Here is a 21,669-nt window from a genome sequence, read left to right as displayed (position 1 = left end):
GGTAAACGTTCTGCAAACTATCCTTCGTTTAACAAATTTTCCCGAAGTCGCGTTCGTTACGGTGTTTTTCAACAGCCAAGAATCCGCTCGCGCGATACAACTTTAGTTCCACCGGTGAGCGATTTCAGAAATGCGGCTCGAGCGGATATTGTCGCGACACGGAAGCATAACACGGAAGCGTAACACGGTCGTACATAAATTAAAGTATCAAACGAAACCGGCAAGAACGCGATGTTTTTACATCCGTTAGTTACGCACTAGCAATTATATTAACGATGCATTTCAATTAAGCTAATATGTGCGGCGGACATCGCGCAACAACCCCATCGGGAGTTGTAGCGCGTTTCGCGTTTTAACGCAGCCAACGCATCGCGATACGAAAATATCCCCTACCGTCCAATACAATTAAACTACCGGCGATACACGATCGAAAATAATGTCCGACGTTCGGTTCAGTATTTTCCAGGAAAGTGTGTGTTATTCTTCGTGTATCTGTATCGTCATCGCATCTCGCTTTGCTCTTCGAGTCTCATTTTTTACATTGTTCCCTCGTTCCCTTTTATGCGCCGTTCTAATCGCCATTAGTACATGCGATATTTTCCGATTCTCCTTTGTTTTTACGACATTTCTCTTGATTGATAATTTTCTGAGTTTTCGTTCTTCTGTATTTTCTTCCTTGTGCCAGATGTTTTGAAGTATAAGCACGATATACCGTTCTACCCTCGTGCACGCTTCAGTATATGCTTCCCTGGCTGATCTTTAAGTTAAAAGTTCTCTTCCTTTCTGTGTTAAACATAATTTTTAATCGGGTGGACTACGCTCCAGGTAGTCGAGAATTTCTTGCAACAAGAAAACTAATACGGTTGTACGTTTGTCGGTATCGTATGTACGAAAGTATTGAGAAAGAGAAAGAGAGAAGGAGAGCGAGAATTGTTTCCCTCGCGGGGAATGTCTGACGGCGGTTTATTTGCTTCGGAGTTGTCGCCGAACCGGAGACCTTAATGTAATGCACTCCGAGCAATACTCACCCACGAGCAATTTAGATGTTTGGCAACTTGCAGAGCGTAATTTGCAGCTCCTCTCACCAGCGCCCATGGTGAAAGCGCGCTACCAGACATTAGAACGCTGCGATGAAACAGCAAGCCTGCAACAATTAAAAAGTAATGACCGATGGTTATCCATCTTGCGTACGTACAACTACACACAGCCGTACAACTACTACTTTGCCAGTCCGTAATTTCCATCCTTTCCGTCGGACCATCGAAACAAGAAACGCTTTGAACGCAATTAAAATTAATGTAACAAAAATTAACGTACAGATAAATCTTAAAAGTAGCGATTTTTTCTCATTAAGTTATTATCGTGAAAAAGATGGAGCGATTTAGCCAACGTAGTCTTCATCCTTGCATTGCCGCGAATTGATCTGGTCGCTTGGCATGAAAGCAGCACGTGTAGCAGTTTAAAAATATGATCCTAAATGGCTGGGCGAGAAAACCCTTAGCCTCGCGGATCTTTGCTTGCCAAACAGCTTCGTCGGTTTCCTGCCTTTCCGCTATCATAAATCATCGACGAAATAAAATTGAATTGGAGAAATTTCGAAATCTCATTTCGACTCTCTGCGAACGTGGATCTAAGGGAAACACGATGTGTACTGTAATATCGCGTTTCGCGAACGCGATATGATTTTATCGACCTCGATATCCGTAAAACAGGATTTCTCATGGAAGTTACTTAAATCTTAACCGTCGTTAATCTTCGTATCGGTAAGGCGGTGTTCGCCGAGTAACATTATCGCGACAGTTCGCCAAGGTACATCATTATCTCGGGAAAGATCCAACGATGCTACGTTTCGAGAGAAGCAGCAGGATTTCGCGTGGACTCGATACATGTTTTCAAGCAACCGGTTATCGCGGTTTCGGCTGGCTTCGTTAGAGAATCCAGATAACGTTGTTTCGCTACTCGGTAGACAAAAGCTGCTTCTCCCTCGTAATCAGCTGGCTGAGTTTAATCGGAAACTTGGGAGTCGTTAATCTTCGTATCGGGGCGCAAAGGATTCGACCTCGGAGATTTTGTCGCTGGATACTCTGATGAATTCGCGACGCCTGCGGTTTTCTGTCGTCCTTCCGATCTCTGTGTTTCGTCCATGGCTGAGAAATAGATTTTACAACGACCAACGAACGAAGAAAAGGGAAAAGCGTAGGTAGTCGGAGATACGTAACAAATTGGTTTCGTCAATCGTATCGATGAACCGAGTAATGATCGGGATGTCATCGTCGGTGACGTACGTCCACGTGAATGACTGTGTAACGATGAAGGCTGTCGATACGCGTTCGAGAATCTTGCACGAATACGACTCTTATCATCTCCTCAAGTGCGTTGATCCATTAGCTACGACTAACACCGATGTTCGTGTTTCAGCCGATTCAAACAGTCTATCCCTTGGCTGTCTCCGTATGTGTCACTCAGACGAGACAATCGGTGACTGACGGTTTCTCCAACTAAGTGCGTTTCTGAATACCGCGCTGTCCAAGTCAGCCAGTTATAAATACGACATACATAGATGCATCTACATAAATGGCTCGTTATCGTTGTTAATTTGTAGCCTCAAATTTCCATGTTTGCATATGTTGAAGTGGTCACCACTTCTAAGAAAACTCAACATCTGGTCTTTTTAGTTTTCTCAAGCACTGACAGCGTGTAGACAAAAGACTGCGACGAAGACAGACCATGAACAGTAGACAGGCGACGTTGGCTTCGGGGTTTCCAGTTATTGGCTAACACAGCTAGCGCGCGGATCTGGACCAGCTCAAATTGTATTCTTACTTATAATTACACTTCTATTTAAATATATTTTCTGCCTTACAATTTATCCACGAGTTTTCTCTGTTTACACATCGAATAACCTCAACAGCATAGAATCGCCGTTAGAGAAGAAATTATCATCCGCAAATTTGACAGCGATTTCTTTCGCAATTCGCGCACGTTTAATTTTGCAAAAAAAAAAAAAAAACTAACAGCTTTCATGTAAACACATGGTCATAGGCCCTGTCGCAAAAACACTCGTTAAAGTGTTATTACGCAGCATGATTGCACGGTATCCACTCACGGGAAAATTAATCTGTCAACTTGCCCATTAACATGCACATTCCGTGTTGGACAGCAAGTAAGATGGAGTAGCTCAACATCCGTCGGTTTAAAGTATATTACACACTGAGAGGTACGTCTCTCGAATTGTTCAACCATGAGTTTATCACTTTAAAACTTGCTCTCAGCTCGGATAATAAACGAAGCATGTCTCAGCCAATGGCTCACTTATACCATTATACTTGCACCGTAGACTAGACCGAAACGTTATTGAGACTAGAAGATCGAAGCTTACGGACTTAGAGCTATTTGCATTTCATAATTTTAATATTTACTAGGAGAGAGTTAGGTGGCATTTCGATGAATCTTTGTTTAGAATTTACGCTAAGGAGTATCAAAGGTGTGACGATGTCCGAATCATTTGAGTTTGGCGAAAGTCGTGGAAATGCTCTTACGACGTTCTTTCGGAATATTTCGTGCCATTTCTATCGCAATACCATTAACGTTAAGTTCCGCATATAAATTGATGCATCGTTTTACTCGTATTCGTAGGATGCCTAGGGATATAGAGAAAAGGCTGCTGCGATATTTCATAAGCAATTTCTCTGACGTACATTATCTTGATAACCTGCACAAGTGAGAAAAATGCGAGACTTGGCGTAATGCGTACTATTACCACGCATACTTCAAATTACTCTCTTTTCTTCGGAACATTGTCCCTGGATACGAGTGGAAAGCGTTCAACTCGTAGAAATAACACCGTGATTGCAAATTTCGCATTCAATTTTTCCAGTTACTCTCAACGTTTCTCTATGAACGCGAGTCGATCTATTTTTATCGTAACGTTATTTTAGTCAAACAACGAAACAACGCAGAGTCCGGAGTTTCTGCGAATGAAATATAAATGCTACGAACCGACGTATAACTACGATCTCATTCTATTCATTCTACTTATTGCTGTTCCGAAAGCTATAAATTTCGAATGATTCTCGCTCGAATGCATCGCATGGCAAACATATTCGAGATATTACCAAATATCAACGCGCTGTTTTTTCCTCGGCGATTTTTCCTTCCGAACGTCACGCTTGGTGTTCGTTTCCGGCAAAGCTTATTAACTTATCATCCACGGCAGTTGTCAGCATCGCCGTGCTTCGGAGAAGATGACTATGCCTTTCCAGTCGAGTTTACGAGGGAATCAAGAAGAGGATCAAGGAGGTAGAGGAGGCACAGAGAAGAGGGCAGCGAGGGGTCGGACAGTAGGAGCTTACGTTCGCTGGTAATATTCATAACTTGCAAGCGGCTTACCGTCCTCTTCTCTCGTACGAATGTTTATGCGGTCGATATTTAAATTAACCGACCACTTGAACAAGTTTTTCCTCTTTTCTCGCGATTATAAATACAATCTTCAGCGTGAATATTCGCGGTCTCTCGTCGCATTAACCGTTCCCCGTTCGTATTTCACCTTACCTTTCTTCTTTTCTTCTCCTTCGCTGTAAAAGAATTGAAACCTCCGAGGGAAGTCGTTTCTGCTCGGCGATCGCAGTTTTCATCGATTTCGTTTTCTTCGCTATGAAGCCGACAAGGAACGAGTAAGCATCGCGGGAGCCTTCGTTTTGCTCCATTTCATTTTCGTCCATCGCACCGGAAAAATGCATTTTCCAGTTGCATTTCCTGCCTTTGCGTATCTATTAATCGAACCGTGATTCACGGCCACCGCAGGGATTCTCGATAGACACTTTATTTTCTGTAAGCGGAACGACGATGTCGGGCGACGTTTTTCTTCTTTTTTTTTTTTTTTTTTGAGAATTTAGAATTTTTTCAAATCCTCCAGGGGAACGAGAGACGTTTCTAAATACGTTTCCATGGATGAAGTAATTGCGAGGCGTTGTTGAATTAATTGATAGGATACCGTTTCTGGTAACGACACCGGGTATCTATTGGTCACGGAGGAAAATATGCAAAGCGTAAAGAGCGCCGTGGGACCCGTGTCAGCTAACGACGGTAAGTTATTATACTTGTAAAAAAATGGCAAATCGGTCTGCATGAATAAAAAGTATCCGAATACAAAGCATCCTTAAGCTGCTTATCTTTATTTTGGTATCAAGAATAACGAAACGTTCTTTCGTTGAGAAAAGTTTGCCTCTTCAGAAATACTAACGCGTACGTGGATGTGCAGCTTTTTTATTTAATCGAAGCACGACTTCGAAAGATGCAATTTAATAACCACAACTATACGTCAATGTTACTTTTTCTAAGATAGCCTCGGGCCATCGATATGTATCGTCGTCAACTAAAAGGATCGATACGTATCGTCGATACAATATTATCGATATCTATTGACAAACTACAGTTTCGTTGAGAACTTTGGAATATTGACAGTATCATTGATCGTCTGAGAACAGCCTTAGACTTTTCACCGCGTTTCCCGTTACGTCGCTTATCGCGTGTAACATTTACCAACGTATCACGATCGGGAAATAAGAAATTATCTTATTCCAGTTGTTATAAAGTTCGTCCCTAAAGAGATCAAACTACATTTTGAGTACTACGTTTCGAACTCTCATGCAATTTTCAGAAATTCGAGATTCAAGTGCCGGCTGCCCGACACAGATTCATTAGCGATACCTTCCAAGACCTCGAGTTACCAGATTGCTGGTAATAAATGCACAGGCTGCGTTGCACGCGTGCATAGACACATGTGCGTCCGTTGCTGCGCTGCCAGCTGTACGTCATTTCACAGCACGGTAATGGATAGTCGAACATGCAATATCGATCTGTCTTTTCCTCCGCATCTTCCGTTCTCTCGTCTTTTCCGGTCCGAAAGTGGCCGCAGGCGTCGCGACACGAACTTTTCCCAACGATCGTTGTCTATCCGTCACGTTAACTTCGTGCTATCTCGCGTTTCATATTTCTTCTTCTTCTCATACGCTTCTGTTGGACCGTATTTGGAACGTTCTCTGTTTTCGTATTCGAAGCTTTTCGCTAAGTTGAAGCTAACACGCGGATGAACAGCGCAGAGACGATTTCGTAGGCGTGTATTGATTTTCTCAGCCGAGTAAAAATATGATCGAATTTTGTTGCGTCGACGGTATCAAACGAAAAGAGCGGAGAAACTCGGATATCGCAATTAATCAATGTGAGGTTGCTCAATGTTTCTTCAGTTTCCTTATGCACGGATTACTGATAAAAAGAAAAATCATCTATCGCTGCATGTTCTAATTAAAATCTTTCAATCTATACATTTTTCACATCCGCATCGAAGCGTTCAGATTTTTTCCAATTATACAGTCCAGATGAGAACGCAATCGCAGATTGGAAAAATATCGATATCAGCCGGCGGAAGAGTCGTGATTAGCGCGCGCAACATCTCAAGCGATCCCCCAGGCTAAGGGTTAATCGAGAGAAGCGAAACTGGGCCGATAACATCGATTTCGTAGCTCTCATGTTTTATTGAATACGCTCATTGGTCATGCCAGTGTTCTCCTCTCGAGCCGGCACTCGACCAAGGAAGAAATCGTTTCGTCGTCGGCGACGCGAGGGATTTCTCTTACGGTCAGAAACGGGCACAACGTGAAACGACCTCGTTAGGGAAGCGATTTGATCTATGCCTTTACTCGCGATTCTTTTCTTCCAACGCTTCGACAGCGACCGTATTTTTGTTCTTGTCGAGAACTCGAGAATCACCCAATGATGGTAACTTGGTGTTATCAAAGAACGAACGGTCGACACCCATCGGGCGAATAAGCGTAGATGCGCCAAAGCGTAACGAGCGCTCAGAGATCAAAAATTTTAATTAATAGATCGTTCGGTTGGTTTTGAAAGGACGCGCTTACGAATTTCAATTGGTCAGAAGATCGCGGATGGCAATTTATCAAGCTTGAAGGAATACGCAGACAACGTTCCATGGCTACGTGGAACGCCTTGTGCTGTACCTGTGGATTCAAACTGAGACAGCATAGCCGGCAGTTTATTAGTAAGACGAATGGAGCCCAAAGGATTAATCAGCGAGCTGTGACTTAATGGATGATTTGTGGTGTCGAATTTTGCCCGGTATCTACGTATATTCTAATTTGCCAATTGCCTCGTTCCATGCGTGGCGAATAACGAATCACCGAGTCGAAGGATTTCTCTTTTCGCGGAAGAAACAAAAGACGCAACGATAAAAACGGGAAGGCAGAAAATGGTTAGAAGAATTCCATCGAGATCGACCATTTTTCATCTCTATTTTCAGTAGCTACGACTCGTTTGCTTCGAACACGTAATACACAACCGAACTACAATATCCAACAATACCGAGCGATATTTCTACCTCCGCGATTACCACCAAAATTAATTGGACCAACATCCGTGCAACTTCGCTGATACCATACATTCCACAGACGCGGAACCACCACGAAGGTTATTGGTCTCTCTTGAAAAATGGCTCTTGATTTACAGTTCCTGCATCATCGGTAAAATTTCTAGCTCTCGATTACTTTCATCGAGCGCCGGCAATCGAAACAACGTTCTACTCCGACAGGAAAATCTCAAACGATTAACAAGTCTTGAACAACGAATCCTGCGGCGATCTTTCAATCGACGATTGCACGGTTCGAAACCGGTGGCCAAATACACCGGCAGATTCCCAGACAAGGACGAGTATTTATGTAGAGTGGACGAACGAGGTCGACCAGGGTGTGATCTCCTCTTTGGTGGATCGTAGCTGATAGCGATTCTGTTTGGCCTGCCACCTGATAGAGAGTTCCTAACCGCGGACATTATCCATTCGGAGCCGGTTGCTTGCGTAGATTAAACTCTACGGATTAGACACCATCAGAGAAGGACCGGTTAGAGGAGCTAGCGGTTCGATTTCGAATCGATCGGCCGGGATAGTACTAACGTTTCTCACCTGGCGTTTTAGTAATTGCGACCAAGTTCCTCGCATACTTTTGTCAGCATTGCGAGCGAATTTTTTCTTTTTTAGAAATTCTAAGCTCCGTCCGAATTCAGATGGTGGCACATTTCGCAATGAGTGTTACCGTGCTGATGCTCGAGATAATTAATTACCCGACGCTGTCAAAGCGATCAAACTGGCTGATTACTATGTTTTCATGAAAACATAAGTTCAGAATTATTTTGCACTTTCTACATTTTTTATGTCTTGAAAAATGCAATGCGAGAATTTAGATATGCCGTTCGGGTGGATCGCTTCTCATATATATTTATAAACTACGTTTGAACGATGCAAAATTAATGTAAATCGATCGTAGTAATGAAATCGCGCGAGAATTCTTTTGAACTAGTACTCGGAGCGTTGTACTCCTGTGACAGGCGGCACGTTAAGATTACGCGAGTTCTCGTTGTGGCCGCGTATAAATCACAGAGAACGGTATAAAAACCACGCTCTGATAAGCGGCGAGATTCGTCGAGCACGCAGTCTACTTTGAGTCTGGATAATTAAAAAAGAAATGCATAACTTTCCACGATACGCAGGCTAGCCTGCTCTTTCAATTAATTAAACCAATCAATTTTACCGGCGTTGTTTATCGGTAATTCATAATCCAACTGTACTCTGCACACAAATTTGTTCAACTGTAGTAAAACAAGTTCTTTCTACGTCCCATGTAAAATTCCTATTATCGATTCTCTAATCTATCGTCAAATATCTGCTTTTTAAAAGCCGCGCTTGGCAAACAATTTTCCAGTGGATGGTAATGCAAACAAATTTTTATTAGAGCGAAGCGATGTCCATGGGATTTTGTAATCAGAGCGTAGAAAAATTTGCCCGGCAAAGAGAAGGAAAGAAAGAAGGGAAATATAGCGTGGTGCGAATCGAGGCCCGCTTTTTCCATTAAAGCGATCCTCCTGTACAGAATTGCCGTCATTCATCGTTCGGGCCGGCGGTGCTGATGCCATCAGCGCAAATTGCACGGCGCATTTTACGTCACAAATGGCGGCGTTGCGTGGCATTTGCTGGTCGTAGACTCATTAAACGAGCCTTTCGCTCGTAATGCCTCTCGACGCGCGTTGCTCTGCTCGACGACGAACGTGCGACTTTTCCCCGCGGCACGTCACGCCGGCCGCAATAAACCTGGTTGCTGTTAGTGTTGCCGTCCTCTTTTTCGCGACGCCAGTACCACTAGGATTACCGTGACGGAATGAAATCGAGGGGTTGCTAAGTAAATCCCGTTGATCGGCCTCGAGCAAGATTTGAACAGACCCTGCATCGAGATCAGCTGGCAAAAGAGTAAAAGTTGAAGATATTTTACAGAATATTCGTTTGGTCTTTTAGCTGACGCGAAGAACGATGCTAAGATAATCCGAGTAATTTTCGGTTCGATGATTCTCTTCTCGAATTATTACTTCTTTCGTGATTCGAAGTAATTCGAGGTAATTTTTGTCAAAATGAAAAATGTTAACGTTTAGTCAGCGTTAAAGAAAAAGTGGAATATTGGGCGGAGAATCTGCGTAACACGGTACGACCGGATCTCCAAGTTCCAGAATATCACGCCTTATTGATTGTAACTTGCCATCCAATTTTCCCTAGCAGCAGCCGGTCCAATCATGTCCATATGCGTATATTAAAGTTAATCCGGAGCATATACAGGGGAAGTCGCCGGAAAGCAGGAGAGGGCTGGTGGTTTACCAGACGTGATCAATTAGGGGTAGAATCAGCTGGCCTAATCTCCATTGACAGTTTCCAGCTGTAGTGAATTATCGTACGGTTGAGTTAACGATAAGGTGGATCCGGTCAGATTACTTCGTTGTTTTCCCCCGTCCTTGAAGGATCGATTTGTCTTCCATACGCTGAAACAGCCCCGACCAGTTTCCGCTCACGCGACCCTAATCAACGAAAGACCTGAGAAATGATTTTCGCCAGCTTTTAGTTATTAATTTCCTTGGTCGATACGGTCGCGTCGAGTTTCAAAGAAATTTATTCGCTCGTAGATAGGCGTACGTGGAAAGTCTGACTGTTTTAAGCGCCACGGTGGATAATTTGGGGGTGGCACGGTCGCAAACATTTTACAGCGAATACCCTTTGCTCCGTCAAGAAGGGTTTCTTTCCACAGACGAGACGATAAAAAAGGTGAGAACGATCTCTAAAGCGATGTTCCCGCGACAAAGTATCGGACAAGTCGAAAGGGAAGCTCTTTATCGACGTATTCGAGCAAGACTAACAACAGCAAGGGGGGTTGCCGTCCGAAACGAAGTGCGCCGGAAGCTAGCGGCTGTTTTTTTATGGGTTCAGTCAGGTCCGAGGCCCGTTCACCCCTCGTTTACATCTAACGCTTTAATCTTGAATATTCCATCAGTTATTTCTAAACGTGCCTGTTAAAAGGGTTAGCGTGATCCAACGTTAATTATTCCAAGGGCCGGCGCACGACAGAAATAAAATATACGCCGTGCTGCCCCCTTACACGTTCCAAGAGGGGTGAATTACCTGTGATTCGATTAAAGTGACGCGATTCCTCTGACTGGTCGAAAAAAACTCGTTTGATCTTCCACCCTCCCGCCCTACCGCCATGTACCACCGTGTATCAGCGTACGTGCTTTTAATATTCAAATAAACCTCCCTTGCTTTCGATCGTAGCCACTGAAATGTTCGCCAAACACGTTCTCGTCTTTTTACGGTCGAAGATCGAAGGGTGTTTGGATGTCTCCTCCCAGACGCAGGCTTGGAATATTCTGATTTATAAGAAAATGAAAAAATAAAAAATCGAACGATATATTCGGTGAAATTATGTTAAAAGTGTAAAACAATGGGATTTTCATAAACCAACGCAATTACGACAGACATAACGAAATACTTTGGAGAAGAGAAATAGAAAACTACTCACCGTCTGGCACCGCGTGACTGGTCATTAGGAAATTGACGCAAGCAGCCCCGGTACCGTGGCCAACCAACGTCACGTTCCTAGGATCACCACCAAAGTAGCCGATGTTCTCTTGCACCCAGTGCAACGCAGCGATCTGATCCATCAAGCCGTAATTCGCCGGCGAGCGTAAGTGCGAATCCGTGTTGGCGTTTAGAAAGCCTGTAATGAAAACAAGCCTGGTTATGCTCGTTTGGCCGCGTTTCGATGTTACGCGGGCTGCTGCTAAACTACGGTTAAATTATCGAGACTCCTTCCTAATCAGGGATAATTCGAATCGATAAATTTAACGATAGCGCGCGAGTTCGTTTTTCCATCGTAAATATACAGTAAATTTTCTTTGCTCCGCCAAATACAATAATTGAAGTCCATTAATACTGGGAAGAAATTCTTCGAATTTCTTTGCTTTAGATCTTAAAGCTGCGCGTTCTTGACAATCGTAATAGACGAGAAAATGGACTTTCAACAGCTTCCAAGATGGAGAATCGTAAGAACGAGAGATAAAACGCGAAATCGGTTCGAAGCGACTGTTCTTGACCCAGACTACGACCTGAATTTAGGACATCCCGTGTCTCTGCACGTAAACTGGTGTAAACGAATATGGGAGCTCGTTTCCGGTTGAAAAGCGGATGGAACAAGAGTAAGAAACGAGCATGGCTCCGCTCTTCAAAGGAAACGAAGCCACTTGGCGCGCGCCAAAGACACTTCTGACCGAGCAATCGCGGCTTTTCCGGTCGGCACCCGCCATCCGTAAATACTATGTCGATGGTTCGCATCGATTGATACCGATATGCAAATTCCGGGACCAGGGAATAAATTGTTCGATTATTTGATCGGCGTACGCGCCCCTTCCGACTCATTGTCGTTTAATTGGATCTCACGATTCTCGGTTCTACGCCTGGAAATCACCTCGCTACTATTAACGGACGTGTGAGCGACAATTTTTTATACACGTTCTCGAGGTCGATTGAAACTTTAATCTTTTAGAAACCGCCGTGCTGTCTTCGCAAATATTTTTTAGTTCTCCTTGAGTTTTGTTCATTACGGTGGAACTGGAAACAGCCTTCTTAGAATAAAGAATCAAGTTTGGGAAAGGAAAGGAGGAACAGGTAACGATAATTCAACTGCGTATAGTAAGTCAAACTTCCGAATGATAACTTTGAACATCTGTTGCAATACTTAGCGAAGCAATAAAGAGTTTAATGAGTTTCGCTGTTCAAGCTAAACTTCCCAACGGCCACCGAGTTAAGAAGCTTTAACTTGGAAAGCTCGGACTTATTTGACTACAATGATTGGATCGACAACGAAAAGATGCGCGAAATAATAATAATAATAAAAGAAAAAAGAAGAAAAACAAAGGAAAGAAGTAGAGAAAGAAAAAAAGTAATATAACGAACAAACGGAAGAATAAATTTGTTTTTGTCTGGTCGAACGTGTAAGCGAATAAACAAATAAAAAGACAGCGACCGAGCGTAACGTTGTTAGCCTTTTCAAAAAGTCGAACAATGTACCCGATACGACACGGCTGGGTTCGCACCCTTAACTATTCAACCCTCTGGCAATTGCTCGTTTGCACGACGATAAACGGAATGACTTCTCTCGTGGAAATTCCTTCCGACCGGCTCCCGTTGTTCCCGGCATCCACATTTTTCCACTGTCGACGAGCTAGCCGAATTATCGGTTTGGCACCGGTTCCGAGGAACAGGCGGTAGCATGACGTTGACCCATATTCCACGGACATGCACGAAGATTCCTTTATTGGAACTAATACACCAGCGAATGTACGCTACCATGGAAAATCCCATCCATCGTGCAGAATTTGAGGAAAAGATGTTTCTGATAAGGTGACAAAGTGACAAACGATTCTGAATTTTCCTCGAACTTTTCCGCACAGCTTAGAACTATAAAAAGATTAGACACGAACATAGACGAACCCGGTTTATCGAAGAAAAATGCGAAGATACGCGTGTCCATAGGCCGTTAAAATGACAGTAAGAGTAGAACACGAAGTTCACCAGGTTCTGTTTGATTCGACCATTCGCGGAGAGCACGTCAACGAGAGTCGTAAATTCCCGTCACGATTAGATAATCGACGCCACGAAATGATCGATCCCCTTATTTCTGTTAGGATAATAGGGAGTGGTTCAATTGAGTTTACACTGAATTAACAGGTATAAATCAATGTTTATTCCAACGACTTTAAGGTATAATTGAGTTTCGATTGATAGCCAAAGTTACAGAACGTAGTACGCGACGTAAGCTTAGATGATGACGGTTCAAAAAATGTTTAAAGACTCCTTTCTGTGAAGATGATGCTGCGGAGGAAAGCTTGCGATGGGTGGGTCTAATGACACGAAAAGAGTCGATTTGTTAAGGACAAGTTTTCGTTGGGAGAGTGAGGGAAAGACTTCGCTGTCAATTGGCTAATTTTCTAGGTTGGTGGGTGAGGAAGGGTGCTAACCGCCCCTGAGAGAAAGTTGCTAGTGGGAAGCATCATACGTGAGAAAAATAACTTTCCCGTAGTAAACAATAAACTTTTAGAAAACGATTTAGCAAAGAGATGTTTGTTGGGTCTGAAGGACCTTAGCTAGAAAATTCCTTAGATTTATGATAGGTCCTTAAGACTATCGAGGATACGCAGTAAGGATGTGCGGACATCTGGTTGCCATCTTGCTCGCGATGTGTGGCCTGGTCTAGGTAGAGTGTCGCCGGACGTAAACAGGATCAGCACGTTAACCACACTGTTTTAATGATCCAACAATGTTGATAATTAATGGATACGATTTTGGTACTTTGTCATGTAACGTTGCGCTGAACAAATCTGATCTATGTAATTGTGATATATCCGATGTCGCACATATGCGGTAACGCATATAATTGGCCTTGGCAACAATAGTGCAAATTATTTCCGAGTTGCCCATCGACCTTGCAACGATATTGGAAAACGTGCACCGAACTCTGCCAGCTTTGTAACAAAGTTGAAAATTAATTTCAGTCTTCTGAAAGCGCTGAAGCAGCGCTGCACGTTAATATCGAGTGTATTTCCAGTTTCTAACGATGTCGCACAATCGCTTTATGCATTGTCTGACCTTGCAACATTGTTGAAAATGCTTTCGCAGCTAATTCCACTGATACAACATTCCGGCGCGTGTACTTGCGACTGACCTAGGAATAATAAGGCTCGCTCGGTCCGTCGGTGTAATTTGCCAAGTAACCCAGTTCTTCGAAGTAGGGTGTGAGTTATTGGTTTCACTTCCGTGAGAAATATCACTGCGTTTGGAATCAGCACAGCCAGCGTTCCCCGACTTAAGCTTCCAACTGTTTGAAAGTACAGTAGACTTAACCGTTGATGGAAAAAGTCGAAAGGAATTCCGTGCAGACCCGATAATAAGAGAGGTTTTAGTCGCGTCCCACCGCGTGTATGAAGTTGGCGAATAATTCGAAAGCACGACTGCTGGCGCGATATTAAGCAAAATTGCCGGGAATAATATAGGAATTTACATTTAATTTCGAGAAATGGAAGTGGAGGATGAGGAGTGGCCGAGGTGAAGAAGGGATCGCGAGGGAAGGAGAGAACAGTACGCGAGGTACGTGCAACGAATTTCTTTCGACCGAACCTGAATTCACAGACAATTTTCTCGTTGCACGATCGCCGATAAATTAATTTCCCCGAGAACATGACAATTAACCGGGCTAGCACGGCCTCTTCAAGTGAATTCTTTTGTCCCACGTTCGAACTCCTGCAAAATAGTAGCCCCGTTTATAGGGGAATAGGATTACGTATTCGCTATGAAAAGAGAAAAGCTTGGCGACCCGAGGACTTAGAAATTACGTAATCGAGGTATTTAACATATCGTTGTTTTAATAATTATTCATTAGAGAACGAGAAATATCTCGACGAAGATCTTTTAGCGTTTAATTCGTTACCGTGAAAATTCGCCAACAGTACGTGAAGTTGCTTGGCGAATTCAAAGAATAACTCCTCCTTTCCTATTAAAATAACGAGGTTTCTCTTTTCATAGCTTTCGAGTAGATGTAAAGCGAGTGACTCTCAAAGAGCGCGAAGAATGAATACCAAGGATATAAAGAGCTCGCGTTGCAATTAATAGAAACGTAACTGCTAAAGATGCGAGAGCGTTGTCAAACACGCTATATAACTACTAGTTTATCAATTCTTATGGCAAGTTTTATCTCAAGCATAATTGCCGATAAAAACTAAAGGAAACGCCTTCTCGATACTCGTTTTGCGAGTTACAAGCAAAGAATTCCGACGAGTGTTTTTCACGCCAAATTTATCAAAGCTGTTTGTAACGATAATTAAACGATGTCTCCTTGTCTTTCCTCTTTTCTATTCAGGTTCGAAAGAACGTACACGCAACGTTACACGATTCACGCGTTTTTGATAAACGATTAAGGAACGAATGAAAACATATTTATAGGTGGAAGATGTTAATAAGTTCTGACGGACGCGTTCATTAGTATGCATCGGTTCGTTGAACTCATCACCCTCCATTTCGGCACGCTTCGAAATCGATGAAAACGAGATTTAAAGCAACGCTTACGTTCTAAACAATGCGCGCTGAATATGCATGCGCGATTCACAATTTTCACCGGATAGTATAACGCGCTGCAATTTTCTAGGGTTCTCGCCACCATTCCCCCCTCTATCTGTTGGTATAACGTTTGATCGATGATGTTTCCAACTGTATTATGAAGCGCATTCGCACGATTTCGTTTTAAAGGTTTGTTTCATCCGAACGCAATCCACGCGATAAATGTTGAGCGAAACACTGGTTGTCCACGGGTCGAACGATAAAACGGATCTTTCGAAAAAAGAAGGGGAGAAAAATACAAAAACGAGTAAAACTGGAAGCTCCTTTATTCCCGGCAGCAATTCGATCGGTCGTTTGTAATCGAGCCGATCCAAAGTGTTGGAAATTGCGCTTCCGACACGGGGCTCTCGCACGACCGATTCGTACGCATAAAACACTAATGATATAATCGTGTTTGCAACGCTTGCGCTTGTTAGCACGATGGATAGTTGAAAACAAGCAAGCCATATCACGTAAAACCGTGCAACTGGGAAGAAAAGAAATAGATTGCAAAAGAGAGAAAATGGGACGAAATAAAAGGACGATTTCGAAACTTGTTTCCAGAACACGGAATTCCGTTCGATTTTTCGATGACTTCTGACGAGGGAAAACGAAGTGGAGAGTACGGTGGTTAGAAAAACGAGAAAGATCGACGGGAGCCAACGAAAACGAGGGTGCATAGAACAGAGGAGGGTGGAAAACGTGCGAAACTGGAATAGAAATAAACCACCGGTCATATCCCATTTGATATTCAACCTCCGGCGTATCTGTCGTACTGAGCTTCCGTGTCTCCTATTCTTCTCGTTACAATGGAACTGCTGAACGTTACTCGTTGATTTAAATTTTCCGGTACATGGGCGTGCACAGCCGCGGCTGGATATCGCCCACCACCCTCTACTACATCCTTTCGCCCACCAACCCCCCGAACCATCGCCACTTTTCGTTCGACACAATGCCTCCCCGTCATTTTTGCCAGTCGAAGGAAAAACGGCGAAAAAAAGTAAAAGAAAATAGGAAGAGTGACCACGAGAAGAAAGTGCTTCCTGAAACCGACACCCTTCCGTTTCGCTGAACTAACGATGGAATCAAATTTCGATATTTTTCACGCCTCTACCACTTTTACACTGGTTCGCCGTTCTCTGTTTTGCCACCTTTTATCTTTCTCCACTTTTGCACTTTTGCCACAACAATCGCTAATTGGCCTTTGATTGGACTTCAGTGGACCTTATATCTTTCGGCGGTGAGAAGATGGATCCTTCTTTTTTCTCGAATACGTACGTGAAAACTCGTTTCGATTAAAAATTTACATACTTGCGAGCAATGGAGATTTTTCTAACAACGAGCAACGTTGATTCGATTTCCTTGGTAACGAATTTATTAAGAGATTCGATAAAGTGCGAAACTATGTGGCATGCAAAAATCTTCGAAAGTTAAGTAATATCTTACGCTTCGTAATTTTCCCGTAGCTGCAGTGTAGCTTTCAAAACGAAATTCAACTATTCACTTGTTATTTTCATTCCATTGGATCGAATAAATTTTTCCTTCATGACTATGCAAACTTTCATTTCGGCGCTATATTTTCCCAGCGAAGTTTCTTATTTTACAAATGTCCCGTGGAACGGAACGCTGCATGTTTTTAACGTCACTCTACCTCTACATCAAATCGACCACCGTTTTTCATTTCCATTCTTTCGACAGAAGCCTGACTTGCGGTAATAAAAAAGAAGAATTATTTCTAGACAAACTAACACATATCGTTTCACTCATTCGAGCAAGATAAACGATACAGCTTCTCGATCGAGGAACTGCGTTTTCTAATACGTCAGACGAGTAATCTTTTTAAAACGGCGATAATTAAAATCACATAAATAATTAAAAGCGTATGAGAAATTTGAGAAATTGATAGGACAAATTGAAGTGAGCGTTAAACGTATAAAATTCTGCTGTTGGGCAAAATGCTGGTGGATGTAATTCAAGAAACGGAACCTCGTTACATCGTCCACGTTTCACAGAACGTGTACCGCTCCTCGTCACTTTACCAGGACAAAGGGACAACAGGGAAACGCAGGGAGAAAAAGGGTGGAAGAATATTCGTGACACGGCGAAGCTTCTCTGCTACAACAGCTACGTGGGAAATTAACGGCGGGCGAGCTTAAAAATTCGGATTTAGCTGTGGCGCGTTGTTTCCTCGGAAAAAATTACGATCCAAGAATGAAAATCCATCGCCTCAAGCGGTCAAATGTCCTCTAACTGTTTTCTTTCACGGTTAAAATATGTTTTTTTTTTGTAATTCACCATTAATTTGTACTCTTTGGACAAACTCAAATGTTATTGAAAAATCCCATCAAAGTGTCTTTAAAAAACGTAGTTTAGAAAAGAACAGGTATAAACAATGTACGATTAATTTACAATTAATTTTTAAATAAATCTGAAACCACATGCGTGGTGTTATTTAGGAAACGAAGAAAATCGGAAAATATTTAGAGATTACCGTAAATACTTGTCCAAGAACCTCGCAAAAATCAAGGGTAAGTATTTTTACTCTACTTGTCCCAGAAGTCCAGAAGAAACATATCAGAAGCGAATTAGAGAATCTCCAGAGAGGATAGTCCTCGTAAATCCCACAAAGAGACTCTCTTCTTAAGGAAAGAAGCGGTTCGAATTCTCGAAAAAAGTTCACAGACGTTCCATTCGTGTCATATCCCGTTGGCTATAGCTCGACTCTTAATTACAGGAAGTTAACTCGCTTCGACAATTGGCTGCGCACTGAAATCTCGATTAATCTCCGCGAGCCACGTCTGCTGGTTCGCTCGTAGGAATACGTGCCTCCGGCCGGCAGCGTCGTCCGACTCTCTCTCTCTCTCTCTTTCTCTCCTTCTAGCTCTTTGTCAGAGACGTCGAAGAATCGTGCTGACGTAACTGGAATATATTATCATAACGCGAGGAAGCGAGTATTATATTGGCGGCGCAGGGACGAGGATGGTGGCCGCCACTGTCACGGAAACGGAGGCAGAGTCAAGAATTTAGTTTGGTGAAACGGAAGACACGGCCATAATGAGTTTCCTATTAGATTTGGTCGCTACTGTTGCCTGGCAACCCGCTCTGACTTTCGATCCTCTCTACCTGGCCGCGCCAGCAAATACCGTGCTCTTTGATTTTATTTTCTTCCCTTTTTTCATTTTCCTTAGTCTTTCTTTCTAAAAGGTTCCTCTACGGCAGATACATCGAATCGTTGCGAATTCAATGATCGAGGAATGTGAATTTGAGTTTACGTTCCTTTTTGATTTCTCAAACAAGCGATCGAATCTTTTGTTAACTCCGAATTAGTCCAAGAAGAAATTTCAATCTGGAAATTAAATTATCTCGTACACGTAGTTTTTCGAATATGTTTAAGTTTCCTACGTACTTCACGCGGCGATTTTGTTTGCCTGATTATTTAACAAGGTTTAACAAATTTTAACGCGACTCGCTCACGCACTGAAACAAATTGAAACAATAGACAAAGTCCGAGAAAGGAGTAACTAGTTTCATTGGCTCATTCGACTGAGATGCACAGTCCGCATGCTAATGGCCACCGGCCGTCTCATCGACGAGACGGGTCTTGTAATCCACGTTCGTGCGACCTTACCGTTGCCAACTTCTGCACGCACGTAATTAAGGGAGCGTTCGAAGCGGTAACGATTGGCTCGCCTCTGTGATAGGTATGCCGGCCAGAGTTGCTGAATCTCCAGAAATTGGGTGACAAAGTTTAACTCGCTGACGTTCGTCAAGGGATCGAGATTAATTCGACCGACCCTTCCATGGTGGAGACGTTGACTATCGGAATTTTCTTCGCCTACGCTCGTTCTCGCTATGACGAGGGTGGTTTCTGGTCAATATCTGGTAAAATTTCAGAATTGGTGTGTGTGTGTGTGTGTCTGTGTGTGTGTGATTACTTAATTTTGGTTGATTAATAGCGGAGGAATTAATTCTGTTTTCTAACATTAGATCTCCCGGTAAGTTCGCAAGACGAACGTCAACAAATTATATACTTATGATAAAGAGGGAAGAGTAATAATGATAGCAAATGGTAAATTAAAATTTTTCTTTCCAATAATAGAGGAGCGTAATTACTCACCTAAAATACCGAGTCTGTAATTTATGGTGACGACGACGACACCCCCGTAGCTCGCCAGCACGCTGCCATCGTAGGGGTTGCCGCTGCTCCATTCATAGCTCTCGCCGTGCACGAACACGATCACCGGGTATCTCCTTCCTCCTCCGTCCCTCGCGCCAGCTGTAATCAATAAAATTATTCTCTGATCGATCGGCACTGCTGACACTTGATAGTTCACGTCGCGCATCCTTAAAGATCCATTTTTCAAAGGTGCCGTTCTATAAACTTTTGACGCCACCGTAAAGGATTATCGGCAAGTTTGTCTACAGAATCTAACCGAACGTCTCTCTACCGTCGAATAGGTCGTCTATCTCGATAACAGGTTATCGAAAGTTCACGTACAGGTGGTTAATTACGAGCATATCAACGATATGAAGTAGAAAATTCCACGAGTACCGGAGATTGCAACTCATCGGAGGGTAAATGAAAATGTTCCCGGAGCAAAATCGAACGCCTTGTTACCGGTATCTTTGCACGCGGGCAAAAACGACAGCATTATCCCGGTCGTTTTCGTGTAATGACCGACCCGTAGAAAATATTAAGGTACCACCGGCGTGCACGGTGAACTCTCGTTAAAGCGAACGATGGTAATGTAAGTAGCTAAATTCCGTGTAACATTATTGACTGTGTTGCTACGTTGAAATGGAAACGACCTCATAATCATCGACGTCTGCTCGTTTCTTCGCTAACGAGTACAAAATGAACCGAACGATAACAAAATTTCGGGCAGATAAGTTTCTGCGTGTGCGAGAGAAGGCATTAATTCGCAATATGCAACGTTCGAATAGTTAAGGATAGAATTCTTAGTATACAAGTGGCTAGAAACATTGTCTGTGTGACGACGCACGACGTATCACATTCGAGGTAATTAAATCGAGGGTTCACGAACGCGAGCTGAGTACGTCAATCGGATTTAGTATGCTAATACAGGACTGGAACACACGTGAGCATGAGCGCTGTGGCAAACAACAACCTCGGTCATAATTCAACAAATCACGCATTACCACACACGTCCCTGTGTGAGCTATAGTGTTCAAACGGCGCGGTTCGATTTCCCTTCGTGCCGTTTTTCATCGAGAAATTGGCTGCCGCGAAGGGAAATGGAATCCAATAGGAGCTGGAATCTACAAAATGAATCCGACACGAAGAAGAATTTGGAAAGTGGATGATGTCTCTTGTGTCGAAGACTTCGCGCCAATGAAATTACGAGAGATAGAGCTTATTAAATACTTAATTCGACTCTTTTCCTTAGGGTTTCCCCTTTTTATTAATCGAATTGTGACCTCGTAAAGAGGGAAAACCGTAACACTGGCAATTCGATTAGTCCTCTTGTAACTTTTAATGAAAAAGAGAAAATCTCCCACTAAACGGCGCCAGCACGCGATATTCACTTCTGCCTTTCCCTCCTTTCTCCTCTTCACTCGGTCAAACAAAGTTTCAGAGGGAGGAAAGTCGATTCGCATAAATTCCTTTCTTCCTGTCACTCTCGTGAAACGTTTTGTCTTTCACTAACAATGGGTAAACGATTACGATAGAATAGCCGAGAATTGGTTCAAACAGGTTCGATAATGCTTCTGCTCATTAAACAAAGACTCTTTAATGAAGAGGTGGAACAATGTCAAGCGATGAATCATGCGAAAATACGATCAAATCGTAATAAAATCCTATTGTCGGATACGACGAAACGATCGCTAAATGCGTAACAGTAAGAAATCGCACACAATGGCAAAAAGTCAAAAGGGGTGGCAGAGACGACGATAGGAAAACATGGAAGGTTAATTTCATCTAAATGAAAATTCTCAATGAAATACAATCCCTCGTAATAACTCCGACTTTTATATTTGTAATTGCCCGTTTCTCAATACTTGGTTTCTTCTAAAGTTCCACTAAGCTTCTATCCTTTCCATTTCTCTCTTTCTCTTTCCTCTTCTTTACAATGGTTCTCTTCTGATTGTTTCGCCCGTTACTCGAGCTCTTTTCTTTG

The 21,669-nt window shown here is 42.9% G+C and overlaps 1 protein-coding gene across 1 annotated transcript in view; it reads right to left on the bottom strand.

The window, feature by feature from the left end:
* LOC117204750 (neuroligin-4, X-linked-like) overlaps positions 1–21,669 on the bottom strand; it is a 222,932-nt gene that overhangs the window by 18,139 nt on the left and 183,124 nt on the right. Inside the window, exons 2-4 of the mRNA XM_033442473.1 lie at positions 19,647–19,805; positions 10,902–11,099; positions 1,029–1,144 (exon numbers count right to left, since the gene is read on the bottom strand). Coding sequence (XP_033298364.1) covers positions 1,029–1,144; positions 10,902–11,099; positions 19,647–19,805 — 473 coding nt within the window. The remainder of the gene's footprint in view (positions 1–1,028; positions 1,145–10,901; positions 11,100–19,646; positions 19,806–21,669) is intronic.

Source organism: Bombus bifarius, unplaced genomic scaffold (genome assembly GCF_011952205.1).
Source record: "Bombus bifarius isolate JDL3187 unplaced genomic scaffold, Bbif_JDL3187 scf7180000007979, whole genome shotgun sequence".
NCBI classification, from domain to species: domain Eukaryota; kingdom Metazoa; phylum Arthropoda; class Insecta; order Hymenoptera; family Apidae; genus Bombus; species Bombus bifarius.
The sequence above is the reverse complement of the archived record's forward strand: the minus strand, read 5'-3'. Positions and strand labels throughout refer to the sequence as shown.